This window comes from Muntiacus reevesi, chromosome 14 (assembly GCF_963930625.1).
Source record: "Muntiacus reevesi chromosome 14, mMunRee1.1, whole genome shotgun sequence".
Lineage (NCBI taxonomy): Eukaryota > Metazoa > Chordata > Mammalia > Artiodactyla > Cervidae > Muntiacus > Muntiacus reevesi.
In genome coordinates this window covers 53,982,066-54,004,731 of record NC_089262.1, presented here as the reverse complement: position 1 = coordinate 54,004,731, position 22,666 = coordinate 53,982,066, and the positions used below count along the sequence as shown (strand labels likewise).

General features: G+C 38.4%; 1 protein-coding gene across 1 annotated transcript in view; it reads right to left on the bottom strand.

Annotated features, from left to right (window-relative positions):
- Positions 1-22,666, bottom strand: part of CWC27 (CWC27 spliceosome associated cyclophilin) — a 223,739-nt gene that overhangs the window by 23,789 nt on the left and 177,284 nt on the right. The window contains exons 12-13 of the mRNA XM_065905603.1: positions 18,405-18,514; positions 9,530-9,633 (exon numbers count right to left, since the gene is read on the bottom strand). Coding sequence (XP_065761675.1) covers positions 9,530-9,633; positions 18,405-18,514 — 214 coding nt within the window. The remainder of the gene's footprint in view (positions 1-9,529; positions 9,634-18,404; positions 18,515-22,666) is intronic.

Sequence of the window (22,666 nt, the reverse complement as noted above, 5' to 3'; positions counted from 1 at the left end):
AGGAAAACTGGAAATATCAAGGGAACATTTCAACCAAAGATGCGCACAATAAAGGACAGAAATGGTAGAGACCTAGTAGATGCAGAAGAGATCAAGAAGAGATGGAAAGAGTACATGGAAGAGCTGTACAAAGAAGATCTTAATGAACTGGATGACTACGATGGTTTAGTCAGCCACCCACAGCCAGACATTCTGGAGTGTGAAGTCAAGTAGGCCTTAGAAAGCACTGCTGTCAATAAAGCTAGTGGATGCGATGGAATTCCAGTGGAGCTATTCAAAAGCCTAAAGGATGATGCTATCAAAGTGTTGCAGTCAATATGTCAGCAAATTTGGAAGACTCAGCAGTGGCCACAGGACTGGAAAAGGTCAATTCTCATCCCAATTTCCACGAATAAATGTTCAAACCATCAGACAACTGCACTCATCTCCCATGTTAGCAAGATCATGCTTAAAATCTTGGTGAACCAAGAACTTCCAGACATCCAAGCTGGGTTTAGAAAAGGTAGAGGAACCAGAGAACAAATTGCCAACACTCGCTGGATCACAGAGAAAGCAAAGGAACTCCAGAAAAACATCTACCTTTGTTTCATTGACTACGCTAAAGCCTTTTACTGTGTGGATCATAAATAACTGTGGAAAGCTCTCAGAGAGATGGGAATACCAGATCATCTTACCTGTCTCCTGAGAAACCTGCATGGGTTGAGAAGCAACAGTTAGAACCCTGTATAGGACAACTGATAGGTTCTGGATGGAGAAAGGAGTACGACAGGGCTGTCCACCGTCACCCTGTTTGTTTAACCAATACCCTGAGCACATCATGAGAAATGCCGGTCTGGATGTGTACAAGCTGGAATCAAGATAGGCAGGAGAAACTTCAACAACCTCAAGGATGCAGATGATACCACTCTAATGGCAGAAAGCAAAGAGGAACTAAAGAACCCCTTGAGGGTGAAGGAGGAGAGTGAAAGAGCCAGCTGAAAACTAAATATGAAAAAACTAAGATCATGGCATCTGGCCCCATTACTTCATGGCAAACAGAAGGGGAAAAAGTGGAAGTAGTGACAGATTTCCTCTTCTTGGGCTCTAAAACCACTGTGGATGGTGACTGCAGCCATGAAATCAGAAGATGATTGACTCTTGACAGGAAAACGATGACAAACCTAGAAAGCATGTTGAAAAGCAGAGACATCACTTGGCTGACAAAGGTCCATATACTCAAGGGTATGGTCTTCCCAGTGGTCACATACGGTTGTTTGAGAGCTGGACCATAAAGAAGGCAGAGCACCAAAGAATTGATGCCTTTTTTTTTTTTTTTAATTTATTTTTTTATTTTTCAGTGGGTTTTGTCATACATTGATATGAATCAGCCATAGAGCTACACCAATTCCCCATCCCGGTCTCCCATCCCACCTCCCTCTCCACCCGATTCCTCTGGATCACCCCAGCCCAACGGGCCCGAGCACTTGACTCAAGCCTCCCACCTGGGCTGGTGGTCTGTTTCACCACAGATAATATACATACTGTTCTTTCGAAACATCCCACCCTCCCCTTCTCCCACAGAGTTCAAAAGTCTGTTCCGTACTTCTGCGTCTCTTCTTCTGCCCTGCATATAGGGCCATCGTTACCATCTTTCTAAATTCCGCATATATGCGTTAGTATACTGTAATGTTCTTTATCTTTCTGGCTCACCTCACTCTGTATAATGGGCTCCAGTTTCATCCATCTCATTAGAACTGATTCAAATGAATTCTTTTTAACGGCTGGGTAATATTCCATGGTGTAAATGTACCACAGCTTCCTTATCCATTCATCTGCTGATGGGCATCTAGGTTGCTTCCATGTCCTAGCTATTATAAACAGTGCTGCGATGAACATTGGGGTGCACGTGTCTCTTTCAGATCTGGATTCCTCAGTGTGTATGGCCAGAAGTGGTATTGCTGGGTCATATGGTAGTTCTATTTCCAGTTTTTTAAGAAATCTCCACACTGTTTTCCATAGTGACTGTACTAGTTTGCATTCCCACCAACAGTGTAAGAGGGTTCCCTTTTCTCCACACCCTCTCCAGCATTTATTGCTTGTAGACTTTTGGATAGCAGCCATCCTGACTGGCGTGTAATGGTACCTCATTGTGGTTTTGATTTGCATTTCTCTGATAATGAGTGATGTGGAGCATCTTTTCATGTGTTTGTTAGCCATCTGTATGTCTTCTTTGGAGAAATGTCTGTTTAGTTCTTTGGCCCATTTTTTGATTGGGTCATTTATTTTTCTGGAATTGAGCTTCAGGAGTTGCTTGTATATTTTTGAGATTAATCCTTTGTCTGTTTCCTCATTTGCTATTATTTTCTCCCAATCCAAGGGCTGTCTTTTCACCTTACTTATAGTTTCCTTTGTTGTGCAAAAGCTTTTAATTTTCATTAGGTCCCATTTGTTTATTTTTGCTTTTATTTCCAATATTCTGGGAGATGGGTCATAGAAGATCTTGCTGTGATTTATGTCAGAGAGTGTTTTGCCTATGTTCTCCTCTAGGAGTTTTAGAGTTTCTGGTCTTACATTTAGATCTTTAATCCATTTTGAGTTTATTTTTGTGTATGGTGTTAGAATTGATGCCTTTTGAACAGTGGTGCTGGAGAAGATTCCTGAGAGTCCCTTGGACAGCAAGGATATCAAACCAGTCAATCTTAAGGGAAATCAACCCTGACTACTCTTTGGAAGGACTGATGCTGTATTTTGGTCACCTGATGAGAATAGCTGACTCACTGAAAAAGTCCCTGATGCTGGGAAAGATTAAGGGCAGAAGCAGGAGAGGGCGTCAGAGGATGAGATGGCTGGATGGCATCACTGATGCAATGGACATGAACTTGGGCAAACTTCAGGAGATAGTGAGGGACAAGAAGGGCTGGTGTGCTGCGGTCTGTGGGGTCACAGAGAGTCGGACACGACTGGGTGACTGAACAACACAACAGTACCAAGTCTAGGTCAACGGTGCTGCGCACATTTAACTCAGAAAGCACCACGTTGGTACCACTTGAGAACAAGGATCACAAGCCAAGATCTGGAATAAAGCTTCCCAGGACCTACAGACTGGCTCATAGCCTCTGATAAATGAGGACCACTGCGACACACACAATGACTAAAAGTGCTGTAACCCACCAGTTCTCAAAATGTTGGGTGTCACTGTGCCTGCAATGTCAAAATTATTTTCTATGAATACTAAGACATTATTTACCCTCATTCTTCTCATCCTCTCATGAATGTGCAGAGAAAATTTTCAGAGAACACATGATGTATTAGGTCAAAACAGAGTGAAATGCAGATATGAGAACCAGCTCTTCCTGTTATGCTGAACATGAGATATGAAAAAAAATGTAAATAAATACCACTCTTTTCAGTTTTTTTTGCTGCTGAGAATATATTTTCTGCTTTGAAAATATAATTATTCTTCATAAAAGTACATTACTTACATTAAATGTAATAGGTTCATTATTGTTATTTTGAAGTGATTCACAATTTCTAGTATTAATTCCTAATAAGGTAAATATTGATAAATATATTTCACATAAACAAATGCCCTTTGGGGTCCTCAAGAATTTTTAAGAGTATAAAAGTGACCCAGAGACCAATAGTTTGAGACCTGAAGTTCTACTTATCACTAAAGGGTAAAGATCTCTTAGGTGGCTAACCTGGGCTTTCATTAGCTTCACAGTCTCCTTATAGCTGTATGTGTGTTTGCCTACACCAACTTGGCTTCCCTGGTAGCTCAGCAGGTAAAGAATCTGCCTGCAATGTAGGAGACCCTGGTTTGATTCCTGGGTTGGGAAGATCCCCTGGAGAAGGGATATGCTACCCATTCCGGTATTCTTGGGCTTCTCTGATGGCTCAGCTGGTAAAGAATCCACCTGCAATCTGGGAGACCTGGATTTGATCCCTGGGTTGGGAAGATCCCCTGGAGAAGGGAATGGCTACCTACTCCAGTTTCTGGCCTGGAGAATTCCATGGACTGTATAGTCCATGGGGTCACAAAGAGACATACATGATTGAGCGACTTTCACTTTCAGGCTGCTGAACAGATGGTGGAGTAGAAGAACTTGCCCAGATCTTATCCTGGAAGAAAAGCTTGCTCCTAGGAAGAAAAGCTATGACAAACCTAGATAGCATATTAAAAAACAGAGACATTACTTTGCCGACAAAGGTCCCTATAGTCAAAGCTATGGTTTTTCCAGTAGTCATGTATGGATGTGAGAGTTGGACCCTAAAGGAAAGGTGAGCACTAAAGAATTGATGCTTTTGAACTGTGGTGTTGGAGAAGACTCTTGAGAGACCCTAGGATTTCATGGAGATCAAACCAGTCAATCCTAAAGGAAAACAGTCCTGAACATTCATTGGAAAAACTGATGCTGAAGCTCCAATACTTTGGCCACCTGATGTGAAGAACTGACTCCTTAGAAAAATCCCTGATGCTGGGAAAGACTGAAGGGAGGAAGAGGAGGGGGCAAGAGAGGATGAGATGGTTGGATGACATCACCGACTGGATGGACATGAGTTTGAGCAAGCTCTGGGAGTTGGTGATGGACAGGGAAGCCTGGTGTGCTGCAGTCCATGGGGTTGCAAAAAGTCATACATGACTTAGTGACTGTACTGAGCTGAACACCAACTTATTACCCTTGCCTGGCAACGTGCCGCTTGAATGAAGTGGGGAATATAATTAAAATATTCATTTGTTATCACAGCACCTTTCACTCAATACATGACCAAATCATACACAGTATGCATTACATTTGTAATTATAGTATTACATATAAAAGGTGTTTATAGCTTTGCTAGTACAAGGAATGAAATGAGGCTATATCCTTTAATGGTATCTTATAGTGAGGTCTAAGTTGGTCTAACAGTTTGTAATCTTTTTTTAACATCTACATTATTAAATTTTCACTGTTTTGGATACTCAAGACAACTGGTACATGTTGCTTCTATGCTATGCTAACTTGGTTCTCAGAACTCTAATCTTTAGCAGAAACAAACTGTCTGGCTGATAGACAAAACTGATTTTTAATGCAAGCCAAAGTATAATAATAAAATGGGAAAAAAATTCTAGATCCTGAAGTTCTAACACAAAGGATTATCTTGAAGATTTTTTCAGAACCAAGAACAAAGATACTTAGAGCTGACAATCTTGAGGAGTTATGTTGAAATATGTACCAGTTACTGATACATTAAAAACAGAAGCAAACCAGACTGGGTATTTTTTAAAAGTTTACAAGGGAAAAACATTTCTTCTGAAATGTTATTCTCTTTCACTAAGCGTTGCAAAGTACCATAATTAATTCTTAGGATTCTAACAGTCCTAAACGCAAGTCATAAAAAAGATATTTACTTGGGAGTATAAATTGGAATGACATTTTGCTAGGGCCACTTGAAAATATTTAGCAGAGTCTAACATGCATACCCACTGACCAAGCAACTCCAGTTTTAGAAATTTATCCTGAGAAAAGTGGCAGTGACACAGATCTAAGGACATTCATTACAATGCTGTGTGTAATAATAAAAACTGGAGAGCCTGAACATCCAACAAGGGACTGACCAAGCAAAATGTGGTTCAGCATGTAAGGGAATACTATATGGCCACGATACAGAATACAAACAATATCATAAAGTTATATATCACAAGGCAAAGTATTTATTATACATAGCTGAGGGGGAAAAAGCAAATTATAAGACTGTAGCATTATATAATCTAATCTCTGCTTAAAATATGCATAAGTATGTGGAACGGCATATATACATGCATAAATTAATACCACTTATTGTTGAGTTTGGGATCACAGGTGATTTACTTTACTTCACTTCTTTTGAGGAATCTATACTCTGGTTTTTCTACAGTGAATATCTTTTCCTTATATAACAAAAAATATAAAATCTTTACTTGAGGTGGTGATGGTGGTTTAGTTGCTAAATTGTATCTGACTTTTGTGACCCCATGGACTGTGGCCTGCCAGGCTCCTCTGTCCAAGGGATTCTCCAGGCAAGAATACTGGAGGGGGTTGCCATTTCCCTCTCCAATTTACTTAAGGCAACCACTGCAATTGTTAGTGTTTTCCTATTCTTGTATTACTGAATATTGTATGTACTAAAGGAAAGTGGTGAAGGGGAGAGAGAGAAGAAGAGAAAAAGGGATAAAGGCAGATAGACATTTATACTGTTTTTAATTTTATCATGTATATGTGTTGTGAAGTTTTATGTTAATGATCTGCAAAGAAGTGTCAATGGAACACAGTAGTGAATAGTTAATGTTCACAAGATTGCAGTCTACTCTCATAGACTTAATTTTTTTCCTTCCTCTTGGAATGCTAATTTTGTTGTATAAGGAGCAGGTGGCTTTCTTTTTTTATAAGTCTCCCTACTGCCTTGTCAGACACAACTCTCAAAACTTTTTTGGGAGCTAACCAAGCTTTATCTAACTAAACTCAAAATGGCATATGGACTTCATCTACATGGTCATACAAATTCTTTGGCTGATAACTCCTGCTGTGTATCTACCTGGTTTTATAAAATCCATGTTTGAAGATGGTTTCTATAGCTAGAAGAGTGTGAGATGTTATGGGATGAAGGATGGGAAGAAGGAATGTCATGGCAAAGAGGTTCCTTTAGCTGCTACACTAGAATCTGGTGCCTGTCACTACCACTATCAAATATTGGCAGTATATATCCCTACAAAGGAAGAATGCTAATCGTTGTGAGTGAAAAATTTCTATCACGCATTTCAGCTTAGACCTACTAATAACACTTTCTTAAATGCCTTGTTAGACAGTGAAATCTGGGAATAATTATCAAACACCATATACGGTGTTTACAATAGAATCATATTTCTTTTCTTTCTCTCCCCTGCCCACTTTTTTTGCATAAAAAGTAGAACGCAGCTGAATGGTACCCAAATGTCTGTTGTATACCATGCCAATACAGCAGCTCGGCCAAAAATGCGAATAGAACAGTTTGCCAAGTAAAAGAAAACATAACAAATTGGTAATGGTTTCTATCTTGACAGAAAATGAAAATGATCCCTCAATGTGTGGTCACTCATGCGGACACATAAAAATGTCTTAGAAGCAATCATTTTACCTCAGATAACAGACCCTGGCAGTGTAGTACGGTACTGGCTGAGTTTCACTTCTTAGAAAAGTGGCAAGCGTGACCTACAAAACAGTCTGGGAACCATGTAATTTATGCATAACACACATGCATATGCCATGCACTCATAATATTTGCTATAAATCATTTTGAATATAAGACATCATTTCCTAGTGGAATATATTTTATGAGAGATGATCTAAATCACCAGGGATTTGATAAAGCTGAACTGGTTTATACTGGTTTATTTATGAACAGAAGTGATGCCATTGCTTATCAGGTTACAAAATTTCAATAGTTTACACTGCAACAGAAAGGCGGTAGATAAGAACCCCAGATATTTTAATTAGATGTTAGAGTAAAAAAATACAAAAAGTATGTAGGTACCTAGTATAGACTTCTGACTTTCTGGTTAGGTGACTGTAATTGGAAGCAGAAAGGAACCCCTTGAAGACCTAGTAATGGTTCCTTCATCCTAATCCCCCTTCCTTTACCACTTATTTCTGTTTCCTAGATGGAGAACTAGCCAATATCACTGACCTGTGATTATTCCCCCCGCCACCCCCAATCTGGTGAAGTTTCCCATCTGTTTTAACTTTCTAATGAGGGTGTTAGAATATTGATTGTATTGTGAAATCACATCAAAAATAAGAATGACACTTTGAAAAACACTAATTGATATCTGATGCTAATGAGGGATTCAAAATGAGAGGATATGGAACCAAGGGACTAGGAAGAACCTTGGGAAGTTAAATGGTCTTGCCAAGTTGAAAGTAAATTTGAATCCTGTGGGTTATGAGTTTCAAATGAAATTTCTGGGTTTAAATTTGTTGGTGACTTTCCTGTTCAATAAAAAAGGACTTAAATGGCTTATAAAAAGGTTAAAAAAACTTATTGGGCATCAAACTGCTCTTACAAAACACCATCTTGATGAGTTAAGTGTAAATGAATCAGAAACACATGGATCATATTTCCTTAAAAAATGCATATGGATTCAAAAATAAGAGGAAGAGGACTTGGCAAAACATTTTTTTGTGTGTGGTGGCTGAACCCAAAACATTTGAAAGATATTTTGAGACATTCAAGGAATCCAAAATAAAACTAAACCTGTCCAGTCATATAAAAAAACAGAAAGTTCTTTGCAATGTGCATTTATCTCTATGGGTCACTCACCACTCACTGAGCCTTCACCTTTGGCAGAGAACTATGGGATAAGCCAGCTTCTGTCTTAAGCAACTTTGAATTTAAGTATAAACAAATACACAAAAGCAATAGAAACCTATTAAAAGAGACTCAGGGTTTTACAAACATTGGCATCATAACCCAAATCATACAGAAATTATAGACTGAGAAATACACAAGTGCTTTCAGGATTGTATGGTAGGTAAGATTTATCCCGTTCAACTCATCATCACCTGGCCCTTTGACTAAAGTCAGATATAGTTGCAGAGTCTTACTTGCTTAAATGTTTTCTTAGTAAGTGTTTTTATGTCCTTTTAAATGTGTGTTCCAGCCCTCTTTCCTCCACCCTCTAGATTTGTGAGTGCTCAACAAATCTTGCTGACTGGTTTCCTGGAGCATGGGAGTGCTGAGCAGTGTTTTGAACTGGGGGAGAGGTGCCGTCTGGCAGAGGGGAGTGAGGCTGTGATTCTGGGTTGGGGTGATGGCACAGTGTGACAGTTCAGAGGCTCCAGAGAGTGAGTCATGTGTGGGGGTGACCCACTGGCTTGCTTGCAGCAACGTGCCTGAGTCAGGGTGTCATGGGAGGTGGAGGCAGCTAGGTGTGGGGAGGCCTAATATACTACATGTGAAGTCAACTGGAGGACAGAGGAGAATGATAAGAGAAAGCACAATTTTTTTTTTTTTTTCGCCAGTATAGGATAAAGTGTTAAGCACAGGACATTAATCCCTTTATTTCTTATCAGTGTCTTTAAAAGCTGAAAAATATCCAAAGATAAAAATGAGTTAATTATGTATGTATTGCTAAGATCCAGGAGATCATAAATTTGAAGAGGAACTTAGTAAGATTATGAAATGGACTAATGAGTTCTAAAGTGTTTGTGGGAAAGTGTAAAAAAATTAATGACTCGGAATTTTTTAAGACTGTTTTCTAGTTGATAAACCTGAGTCTTATCTTTTCCATGATATTAGAAAATTATTTAGGGCAAGGATAGTGACATGTATTTCCTGTGTATTTTCTACTGGATAATACAATAGTGGGAATACACAAAGCACTAAATAAATGCTTACGGAACTGAAATGGAGTAAAAGGAGGTTGAGACCATATAAGATGAGAATATAATCAAAGGTAAAGTCTGAAAAAAAAAAGCATGCTATAACTGTTTAATAGTGTCTCTGCTCTGAGTCCATTTGTTCATAGTTAATATAAAGAAATCAAAGGCCTTACCATCCTTCATCATCTTCTACTTCTGTTTCAGAAATGTCATTTTCAGGAGTTTCAGCAATTGCTTGAGTGAGTTTAGATTTAAACTGGTTCAGCAGCGCAAGAGTCTGAAATAACAATTAGGACTGCTAAACTTCCTGATAAGAATAAATATAATTTCAGAAGAGACACTTAAATTTGGTAGAAGAGAAAATATTCTTCCATAAAACAATTTTCTAACTTTGAAGGAAAATAACAAAACTGCCCTCCAATTATAACCGTGATTGATATTCACAAACCTTGACATTGCCCTGTTTGCATTTACACTGACATTTGCCCCCAGGAATATGTGACTACTTCTGATTTGGGGGATATAAACTTGTTTATATAGCAGACATTTAAACTTTAAAATGCATGCTTACTAAGAGCTAAGTTTTTAGGGTACACAAGATGGGGAGGTATTAACACTTCACTAAGACATGTGAAATCAAAAACAAAACACCACCAACAAAGAGCACTTTTCATTGACCAAATTTCCAAAAATGTAAACATGTCAATGTTGGGAAAGGCGAAATGAATGAACACATTGATTGTTGGAAGGTGGGTAAACTGCACTGACATCTTTGGAAAGTTTTTTATACGTATCAGAAACAATAAATGCTCATTGCTTTTGATTCAATAATTCCAATCCTGGGAATACATGTAGAAAAATAATCTGAAACACCGAAAATGGCTTATGCAAAAGATGTACACTGCAGCAGTATTCATACAAGTGAAAAAAGGAAATGTTAAATGTCTATTTATAAGAAAATAGATAAATTTGGTAAAAAGCAGTGAATATGTAATTACACTATTATTAAAACTATATTCATGAAGTATTCTATTGTTAAACGAAAGAAGAAGGATATAACGATCACGTTGAGTATATTTTTATAAAAAAGGGACCAGTCCTCTGATTTTTTTTTTTTGACTCCCATGCCCTTTAAGAGGGTAAGCAGGAAGGTAAGAGGAAGCAACAAGTGCCTGAAATTTTAATAATATTGTCTCCAGCTATACCTTAACAATCTGTTTCAGAATTTGAGCAGAGAAATTAGAAATTAGAAAAAAAAATTTTATTCTACAGTTTTAGAAGATACATAATTGTGAAATGGGATAAAGTACCATCTGTCTAAAAAAAAATCAAGTTTCTAATTAAGACAATGGTGCACTGAATTCAGTACTGAAATATAGTCGACCCCTAAACGCACTGGAGGTTAAGGGCACCCATGCTCTGAGCAGTTGAAAATCCACCCTCTCTCTACTTCTGTGGTTATGCAACCATTCGTGGTTAGTCCAGGACTGTCGTATATATTTATTGAAAGAAATTTGAGTATAAGTGGACCCATGAAGTTCAAAGCTGTGTTGCTCAAGGGCTAACCGTACTTACATTTCATAAGAGAAAATGTGTAATAGTTCAATGTGTGAAAAACAGATACCAATGTGTGAAAAACAAGTTACTGAGTCATGGTAACTTGGAAGCTCCAGAATTTATCTAAAATATCATTAAGACCACAGTTTATGAAAAAATTAAGTAGGTGTTGGTGGCCTAGAACCTAGGCTCGCTAAGACAGGTGGTGTCAAAATAACTACAAGAAACAAAGGAAATTATTGTTAAAAAATGATAGGTAAAAGTGCCTTACACGTTTTTGTAAGATTTAATGCCTGCATAGACAATAGCTGAAAATATACACATTACCATAGTTGCTTAATGAGATGAGTTTTAAGGAGAAACTATAAATTCCTATAGAATATCCTCATAAGCATTTTAAGGGCTGCTAGTGAGTTAAGGTTTAGATACTTTATTTGTTTCTACAGTAGTAATTAAAGGATTAACCTCTTCAAACAATGTTAATAAAGAAAACATCCTTTATTTTAAAACCTTATTCATTAAAAAAAAAAAAACCCTTCTGCCTACAAACTTTTATTGTATTTGCTTTATAATAAGGAAAGAAATTATTGTAGAAATATTAGAAAACAAAGACAAGCAAAATAAAAATATCTACTTCCCACCACTAAAAATTAGTAACCACTGTGGACATATGGTATATATCCTACAGGGCTTCCTAAGTGTTTCTGGGGGTGTATATGTGTATGTGTTTATATATTTATATATTTTATAAACACATATCTCTACATGCATATCTATCTACCACTTAAAAGCAAACCCCATCAATTTTTTATGGTGGATTTTCACAAATTTGGAAATGTCTTCTCTGGGGACATAAATAAAAATGAAAACAAAGGAGATTTCTTAGTGAAGTCTTAGAAATTTTAAAACTTCCTAGAAAATTACTAGACATGGATATTATTCTTTTGAGGTGAAAGTGGCAAGACAGTCTGTTTTTAGAGCCAATTAATGTGATATTGGCATTTGGTCAAAGGAGGAGAGCTGGGACTATGACAAGCAAAAAATATCCTCATGGCCTTTCTTTTTGTTGTTCAGTTGCCAAGTCATGCATGACTCTTAGTGACTCTATGGGCTACAGCATGCCAGGCTCCCCTGTTCTCTACTATCTCCTACATGGAGTTTGCTTCGATTCATGTCCACTGAGTCGGTGATGTTGTCTAACCATCTCATCCCCTGCAGCCCCTCTTCTCCTCTTGCCGTCAGTCTTCCCAGCATCAGGGTCTTTTCAATGAGTGGGCTCTTGGCATCAGGTGGTGAAAATACTGCAGCTTCAGTTTCAACATCAGTCCTTCCAGTGAATATTCAACAGCAGTCCTTTCAGGGTTGATTTTCTTTAGGACTGACGGGTTTGATCTCTCTGAAGTCCAAAGGACTCTTACGAGTCTTCTCCAGCACCACAATTCAAAAGCATCCATTCTTTGGTGCTCAGCCTTTTTTATTGTCCAGGTCTCACATCCATACATGACAACTGGAAAAACCATACCTTTGACCATACAGACCAATGTTGGCAAAGTGATGTCTCTGTTTTTTAATATGTTGTCTAGATTTGTCATAGCTTACCTTCCAAGGAGCAAGCTTCTTTTAATATGGCTGCAGTCACTGTCCACAGTGATTTTGGAGCCCAAGAAAATAAAATTTGTTACTACTTTCACTTTTTCCCCTTCCATTTGCCATGAAGTGATGGAAGTGAATGCCATGATCTTCGTTTTTTGAATGCTGAGTTTCAAGCCAGCTTTTTCACTCTCCTCTTTTACCTTCAAGAGGCTCTTTAGTTCCTTTTCACTTTCTGCCATTAGAGTAGCATCATCTGCAGTTGATATTTCTCCCGGCAACCTTGATTCTAGCTTGTAATTCATCCAGCATGGCATTTCATATGACGTACTCTGCATATAAGTTAAATAAGCAAGGTGACAATATACAGTCTTGTTGTACTCCTTTCCCAATTTTGAACCAGTCTGCTGTTCCATGTAAGGTTCTAACTGTTGCTTCTTGACCTGCATATAGGTTTCTCAGGAGACAAGTAAGGTGGTATTCCCAGACAAATAAGTCTGGTATTTCCAGCTCTTTTAGAACTGTCCACAGTTTGTTGTGATCCACAAAGTCAAAAGATTTAATTTAGTCAGTGAAGCAGAAGTAGATGATTTTCTGGAACTTGCTTGCTTTCTCCACGATCCAATGAATGTTGGCAATTTCATCTCTGGTTCCTCTGTCTCTTTGAAACCCAGCTTGTAAACCTGGAAGTTCTTGGTTCACATACTGCTGAAGCCTAGCTTGAAGGATTTCGAGCATTACCTTGCTAGCATGTGAAACAAGTGCAAATGTGCAGTAGCTTGAACATTCTTTGGCATTGTCTTTCTTTGGGATTGGAATGAAAACTGTCCTTACCAGTCTTGTGGCCACTGCTGAGTTCTCCAAATTTTCTGACATATTCAGTGCAGCATTTGACATTCAGCATACCAGTCAATTTCACAACATTATCTTTTAGGATTTGAATTAGCTCAGGTAGAATTCCATCACCTCCACTAGCTCTGTTTGTAGTAATGTTCCCTAAGGTCCACTTGACCTCACACTCCAGGATGTCCAGCTCTAGGTGAGTGACCATATGCTGTGGTTCAGCTCAGTTCAGTTCAGTCATTCAGCTGTGTTTGACTCTTTGCAACACCATGGACTGTAGCACGCCAGGCTTCCATGTCCATCATCAACTCCCAGAGCTTGCTCAAAGTCATGTCCATCCAGTTGGTGATGACATCCAACCATCTCATCCTCTGTCATCCCCTTCTCCACCTGCTTTAATCTTTCTCAGCATCAGGGTCTTTTCCAATGAGTTAGTTCTTTGCATCAGATAGCCAGAATCCTGGAGCTTTAGCTCAGCATCAGTCCTTCCAATGAATATTCAGGACTGATTTCCTTTAGGATTGACTGGTTGGATCTCCTTGCTGTCCAAGGGACTCTCAAGAGTCTTCTCCAACACCACAGACCAAAAGCATCAATTCTTTGGTGCTCAGCTTTCTTTTTGGTCCAGTTCTCACATTCATACATGACTACTGGAAAAACCATGGCTTTGACTAGACAGACCTTTGTTGGTAATGTCTCTGCTTTTTAATATGCTGTCTAGGTTGGTGATGGCTTTTCTTCCAAGGAGCAAGCGTCTTTTAATTTCATGGCAGCAGTTACCATCTGCAGTGATATTGGAGCCCCCCAAAAGAAAGTCTGTCACTGTTTCCATTGTTTCTTCATCTATTTCCCATGAAGTGATGGGACCAGATGCCATGATCTTTGTTTTTTGAATGCTGAGTTTTAAGCCAGTTTTTTTCACTTTCCTCTTTCACTTTCATCAAGAGGCTCTTTAGTTTCTCTTCGATTTCTGCCATAAGGGTGGTGTCATCTGCATATCTGAGGTTATTGATATTTCTCCTGGCAATCTTGATTCCATATTGTGCTTCATCCAGTCTGGCATTTCACATGATGTATCCTGCATATAAGTTAAAAAAAGCAAAGTGACAATATACAGCCTTGACGTACTCTTTTTGCAATTTGGAACCAGTCCATCATTCCATGTCTGGTTCTATCTGTTGCTTTTTGCCCTGCATACAGATTTCTCAGGAGGCAGGTAAGGTGGTCTGAGAGTATTTTCCACTCATTAAGAATTTTCTACAGTTTGTTGTGATCCACACAGTCAAAGGTTTTAGAGTCGTCAATGAAGCAGAAGTAGATGTTGTTTTGGGATTCTCTTGCTTTTTCTGTGATCCGACGGATGTTGGCAGTTTCATCTCTGGTTCCTCTGCCTTTTCTAAATCCAGCTTGAGCACCTGGAAGGTCTCAGTTCACATACTGTTGAAGCCTGTCTTGGAAAATTTTGAGCATTACTTTGCTAGCATGTGAGATGGGTGCAATTGTGTGGTAGTCTGAACATTCTTTGGCGTTGCCTTTCTTTCGGATTGGAATGAAAACTGACCTTTTCCAGTCCTGTGGCCACTGCTGAGTTTTCCAAATTTGCTGGCATATTGAGTGCAGCACTTTTACAGCATCATCTTTTAGGATTTGAAATAGCTCAGCTGGAATTCCATCACCTCCACTAGCTTTGTTTGTAGTGATGCTTCCTAAAGCCCACTTGACTTCGCATTCCAGGATGTCTGGCTATAGGTGAGTGACCACAGCATCATCATTATCTGGGTCATGAAGATCTTTTTTTGTATAGTTCTTTTGTTTATTCTTGCCACCTCTTCTTAATATCTTCTGCTTCTGTTAGGTCCATACCATTTCTGTCCTTTATTGTGCCCATCTTTGCATGAAATATCCTGTTGGTAGCTCTAGTTTTCGTGAAGACATGTCCTAGTCTTTCCTATTCTGTTGTTCTCTATTTCTTTGCATTGATCACTGAGGAAGGCTTTCTTATATCTCCTTGCTATTCTTTGGAACTCTGCATCCAGATGGATATATCTTTCCTTTTCTCCTTTGCCTTTAGTTTCTCTTCTTTTCTCAGTTATTTGCAAGGCCTCCTCAGACAGCCATTTTGCCTTTTTGCATTTTTTTCTTGGGGATGGTCTTGATCACTGCCTCTTGTGCAATGTTACAAACCTCTGTCCACAGTTCTTCAGGAACTCTCTCTATCAGATCTAATCCCTTGAATCTATTTGTCACTTCCACTGTATAATTGTAAGGGATTTAATTTAGGTCATACCTGAATGGTCTAGTGGTTTTCCCTACTTTCTTTAAGTATGGATTTTGCAATAAGTAGTTCATGATCTGAGCCACAGTCAGCTCCTGATCTTGTTTTTGCTGACTCTATAGAGCTTCTCCATCTTTGGCTGCAAAGAATATAATCAATCTGATTTTGGTATTGACCACCTGGTTATGCCCATGTGTAGAATTGTCTCTTGTGCTGTTGTGGTTATCTGGTCATTAAGACATCTTTTTTGTGGTTATCTGGGTCAGTAAGACATACACAGTTCTTCTATGTATCTGTGCCCCCTTTTCTTAATCTCTCTGCTTCTGTTAGGTCCTTGCCATTTCTGTCCTTTATTGAGCCCATCTTTACATGAAATGTTCCCTTGATGACTCCAATTTTCTTGAAGAGATCATTTCCATTCTATTGTTTTCCTCTATTTCTCTGCATTGATCATTTAAAAAGGCCTTATCTCTCTTTGCTATTCTCTGAAACTCTGCATTTGGCTGTTCTTTCTAAACATTTCCTATTTTCAAGATTGGACTTTCTCTAGTTGCATTTGAAAGGCAAGACAGATACTAGCCAAAAAAGCAGACACTGTGGAAAGAAATGGAAGAAAATAGGATCTGCATGGAGGTATTTCTATTTGGCATCCAGAGGAATCAGTCTTCTGGCTCCTGCAGGAGGAGAAAAGGACTAACCACTAACCACATTCTCTTCAGCAGAGTGAGCCTTCCAGCTGTGTTGATGAAGAAGCTGTTGTGATGGCGCCTCCCCTGGTAGACCTTTTGCACACATGCGTATACACGGGTCTCTCAAATGGCATTTGCTCCTCTAGTCCTGCCCCGGGTTCTCTACTCTCCATACAGCGACCAGGTTGAAGGGATCTTCCCAAACAGCAAATGAGATTATAATACCTTCTTTCTTCGATGTCTCCCCATTGCTTTTAGGGTAAATCTCAACTCCTTCATATGGCTCAAAAATATCTTGTGTGAACTGGCTCCTGCTTACCTCTCCAGCCTCATCTCTTTCTTTCTCTTAGTTTAAGTTCCAGTCATACTTAACATCTTTTAGTTCTTTGCAAAGAGTTTAAAGACTTCTCATATACTATTCTTGTCTAGCCATGTATCTCCTCACTAACCCTCAAAGCTCAGCTGACAAATCATTTTCTCAGGGAAGCCTTTCTGGATTCTTATGCCATATTAGGTCCTACTCTGATACATTTACATAATTTCCTGTATCTAACCTGTCATAATGCTCATCCCCTTTTGTTGGTATTACTTGTTTAACTGCCTTTCTTTCTGATAGCTCAGAGAAGATACGGATGTTTCTGCCTTGTTTACCACCAATTACAGTGATGAGGACATGGTAGATTTTTAATAATTATTTACTAGGAGGAAGAAAGAGAAATGCAAGAATAACAGTGATCCTTAACATCTTTTGGTAATACATTCAGAGGACTTTGTGACTCCATGAAAACAAGTTAATAAAGCACTTTTCTTAATTTCATTTGATGTGCCATTTCTTTTGAAAATTGCACATAAGTTAGTTCTCTGTAATTATAATTTCCTATACCTGAATTCTCGTTGAATTTTCCCTATGATTATTTTCACGCTAGGCACTGATGCGTGATCTTCCTTACCAGTAATTAGGTGTCATTTATAATATAGTTCCTGATTAGATTAATTTATTCAAACAGGCTTGGGCTTTTTAATTTACTTTTGCCTGTTTTATTTATATGCCTAAAATGATATGTTCTCATATATATATATATATATATGGCAGCACCAAATATAAATAATTTTGGTCTGCCCCCCTAGCTTTTCAACATAAAGGGCTGCTCAAGGGATCCATCTCATCAAGTGCCAAGTGCCGCATGGTGTTGACCCCCAAGTGTTGAGCTAACTTCCTATCTTTTTTATTCTTGATTTCTGACAATCTTCTTATATTACTAGCTAAAGATTCAGAAATTACTTTCAGTAAAGAGAGTTTGGCAATATTGTTTATGGTAGAAGTTAACTAGCAGACCAAGTGCCTTATTTATAGGCAGTATACTATTTCAAGCAAAGTTGGCTAGGCAGCAGGTGAGATGCTGAGCCCTTCATCATTTATAATTACGGTCTCATGATAGTCACTTAGCAAAGATTCTATCTGAGTGTCTGGTAATATGTGGTTTTACCAGGTTCCTGTGTTTAATTAGGGAGGACTTCCCTGGAGGTTCAGACGGAAAAGAATCTGCTGGAAATGAGGGAGACCTGGGTCAATTCCTGCATCAGGAAGATCCCCGAGGATACCTAAGGTCTATACCAGGCCCCCATGATTTAGGCTTCCTAGGTGGCGCTAGTGGTAAAGAACCCACCTGCCAATGTGGAGACCTAAAGAGACCTGAGGTCAATCCCTGGATAAGGAAGATCCCCTGGAGGAGGGCATGGCAACCCACTCCAGTATTCCTGCCTAGAGAATCCCTTGGACAGAGGAATCTGGCAGGCTACAATGCATGGGGTCGCAAAGAGCCGGACATGACTCAAGTGACTTAGCACGCATGCACAAAGTTAAAATTTGAAAGTCTTAGGTTTTATATCTTTCTATCTGGAAAGAATTCTATCATCTGGATCTTTGCTTGAACGGCCAAGGTCCTGATCACCTCACTGTATGTTAATATATTCTTTTTCATTTTTAAGACGTAATGTTTTCCCTCATGTATAATCAAAATAGGTTCTGTTGACAACTCCTGCATACAATTAAAAGGCAATGAATTGCATATGAATTTTGGTTTGTGAAGTTACCTGGTCTTCCCGGGAAGTTCCTGTCTTTGCCTGCTGCTTCCTCAAAGCTTCATATTTTTGTTTTTCTCGTCTGTATTCTGCAACAGCACCATCTGGAGCAGCCTCTTCCTCTGAGGAATAATAGACTAGTTTTAGAATAAACAGTAAAAAGGCTGTATGGATTCATACTGAAGTCTATGAATGTCTATCGCTGAAGAGGAGGTCAGAACCTGGGACTGCTTTTCCTCCATTTAAAAAAAGAAAACGCTTTCTGGCTTACTTCACTCTGTATAATGGGCTCCAGTTTCATCCATCTCATTAGAACTGATTCGAATGTATTCTTTTTAATGGCTGAGTAATATTCCATTGTGTATATGTACCACAGCACTGGGATGACCCAGAGGGATGGGGTAGGGAGGGAGGTGGGAGGGGGGTTCAGGATGGGGAACACATGTAAATCCATGGCTGATTCATGTCAATGTATGGCAAAAACCACTACAATATTGTAAAGTAATTAGCCTCCAACTAATTAAAAAAAACAAAACTCAACAAACAAACCAATAAACTCTACAAGCTCCACAATGATTTCCTAGAAAGTGAATGATGTTAATTAAACAACCAATTTTAATGTCTTTATTTTATACTGTACTATTATAGTTGTTCTCACTTGTAATTATTTGAGTTTAAAATCACCTATCTCACCTTTAAAATAAGATATTCCTAAAATTCAGCAATACCATTTCATATCACTCCTTTGCCTTACAAGATACAGTCCTTCAATATTGGTTGATTTTCCAATTACTTGCCACTTCTGCTTCCCAGTTAATAACAAAACAACAACAAACAACTTTGATTTAATAGCATCATAGAATACATATATATCTAATAAAAAAATCAGAAGTTACCCAGAAGCAGATGAACGTAATTTTTACTAAATTAGAAATGAGAAAAAATAATTATGGATTTGATCCTGCAATAAATTCCATATAAAAATTAGTTAACATCTGGGTTCACAGAATACAGTGTTGCCTAAAAAAAAAAGTACCAATATTTTACAATATTTACATTTATATATATTAATGACAATTTGTGACTTAAGAAAAAAACCTATATCTTCTCATCTTTGGCTGACAAACCAAGATGAACCAGCTGTAATCAAGAATGTCACAAACTGTTCTACTCAAGCCTTGGTTTGTTGCTTGCCTCTTTGTTACCTAGTTTGGGAAGCATAATTAATGTGTAATATACTAATAACCAGCCATTGTGTTCAAGAGATTATCTAGTTAAAAAAAATTTTCTTTTTTCTTAAAAAAAAAAAAAGAAACAAGGAGTATTCTTATGGTTACCTAATATGATTTTGATGTCAAAGGGTACAGAGATTCAATCATGTGGGATAGGAAGGTTCTGGAGATTTAAGGTACAGCACGGTAAATACAGTTAATAATACTGTATTGTATACCTAAAATTTGCTAAGAAAGTTGATCACCACACATACACAAACTGTAACGCTGTGAGGTGATGGATATATGTTAATTAGCTAGATTGTAGTTAATCTAGTTCTTGGTAATTATGGTTTCTCTAGTTCTCGGTCTTCTGAGATTTTTAACTGTCTGTTTTTTCAGATGTGTTTCTTCTCCTCCTTTTTAAATTTCTAGCCAAAATGAACAAACAGCTTTACAACAGCTGTGAGATCAGCTGGTCTTTAGTTATATACATCTGTGATACCAGGAATAAGCCTGCTAAGGTTCCATTTGGACTGCATAGAAACTGTAACTCAAACACTTCAACATGGTACACATAGCCAAATGCAGTGATTATCTGCTACACAAACCCAACTGTGTGAAAAAATATGGTGAACTCTTGTATTTCCTAATGGGGCACATTATATCAGTATAAAGCACTTCTGTTTATAGTGTGATCAAATGTTCACAGCACATTCATTTTTCATGTTTTTATTCCTCTGAGTAATTTCCTTAGCTCTACTTTAGTTCACTAATTCTCTGTTTAGTTGTATCTAATCAGTTTTAAGACATAAACTGAGTTGTTGATTTTAATAATCATATCTTATAATTCTAGATATTCTATCTCCTTTTCAAATTCACCCATTTTTTTGATAGCCTAAGTTTTTTATTATGATTTTTATATATTTAAAAACTTCTTTATCTTAAACACACTTGTTATGTTTTATCTTCTGAGTTACTCTTGGAGTTGCTTTTGTTGTGGCTTCTGACTCTCCCCACAGTGGTTAATCTCCATGCGTTTCCTCATTTTTGACTCTGAGTGTGCCTACAGCTAGAGCTGCATCTCCATCATGCTCCTGAGGAGTCCCTGGCACCCAGGACTGTGTTCGCATTGCTACAGAGAGCTTCTGCATTTGTTTCCACCAGGAAATTAAGGGGTTCCATTAGTGCACAGCCATTTTCCCCCAAGTCAATTTCCTGGCTTAGGATTTCTGTACTACATAGGTAGTGTACATTCAGACTTTATAGCTGTGCCTGGTAGCAGTTTAGAGTTTTGATTTTTTATGACAGACTTTTTTTTTTCCCTTCCATATATAGTTATGAAAAATGATGAGCTTCTTTGTGGACTTCCTGACCAGGAGGACAGTTTTTCTAGTTCCTTCCTCTCTTGATCCAAGACTGTATCTCTAAGTGTGATATTAAAACCGAGCTTCTAGCTATCCGAGCCTACATCTGGTTTCAATATCCCCCTGGGCAACTACTGTGTCAATTTGAGCATTTAATGCTCTAGTTAGGCCTCCCCTTTGTTTCTAGTACCTAGGACTTTTCTTTTCTTTCTTGCCCCCTCTCTCTCACTTCCACTTTCCCTAACCCCCGCCGGCCCCCTCTCTGTCTCTTTGAAGCTTAGCTAAATATTTATTTTTTAGTTGGAGGATAACTGCTTTACACTGTTGCATGGTTTCTGCCTTACAAGGTGAATCAGCCTTCTTTCTTGAGCCTCGCTCTCGCCCCGCCTCCACCCCACTCTCTGCATCATCACAGGACACTGGGCTGGCCTGCCTGTGTCACACAGCAGCTTCCCGCTAGCTGTTTTACACGTGGTAGTGGGTACACGTCGACGCTTCTCTTTCTCTCTCCTGCCCATGTTGTGTCCACAAATCCATTCTCTGTATTTGTGTCTCTATTCCTGCCCTGCAAATGGGTTCATCAGTACCATTTCCCTAGATTCCATATAGATTTAGCTAAGATTTAAATTGGGCTGGATCATATTTTATCTAGCATTCCTATATATTTGGAGAAACATGTTCTAACTCAGTCCATGTGGCCAGAAGAAAAAGTAGCACATTCATGGCTTCTCTGGTGGCTCAGACGGTAAAGAATCTGCCTGCAATGTGGGAGACCTGGGTTTGATCCCTCACTTGGGAAGATCCCCTGGAGAAGGGAATGGCTATCCACTCCAGTATTCTGGCCTGGAACATTCCATGGACAGAAGAGCCTCACAGGCTACAGTCCACGGGGTTGCAAAGAATCTAATATGACTAAGCAACTTTCACTTTCACTTTGAATGCCCCTGAATAAGCAAAAATTGAGTACTTGACGGGATGATGTTAGTGACATAAAACTATCTAATAAAATAGAAAAGGGGCTTGAAAAAAAATCAGTTTCTTTAAGTACAGAGTGCTCCATGTCTAATACCATTCTTAAAAATCTTAATATATGCTGGATAATTTATAAATAATAATGCAATATGACAACTATTTATAATTAACTGAAATCTCAACAAAATGTATGCTAAATAGGAATGAAGAATGGGGGAAAAAAGAACATTTACTAAATACCTACTATATGTTAGGTACCATGCTAAGGTTCTTTGATTCTTCATGAAGAAAGCATCCATAAACCTATTTTACAAATTAGGAAACAGGGTTAACACCACAATTCAGTTCAGTTCAGTCTCTCAGTCGTGTCCAACACCACAATTAGAATATACTAAAGCTGTAACTCGAACCCAAGTCTCTCTGATACTAAAATCTCATACTGTGCCCTACTGTCTTCAATTAAAAGTTCAGTTCAGAAAACAAAACTTAATGTGTTCCCACTGTATGCCTGACACTATAAATGATATCTAAAGTAAACACGATATAGGCTTTTAATTCTAGAAAGTAATCTGATGGGTAAACATAATATATGTAAAAATAGTTAAGAAATCAAGCCACTGATTATAAGTATTATGTTGCTGATTCTTGGATAGACTCTTAGCCACCAAGAGAGGGTTTAAAGCTTACCTATGCTATTGTTGTGTTAGTCATTCAGTCGTGTCCA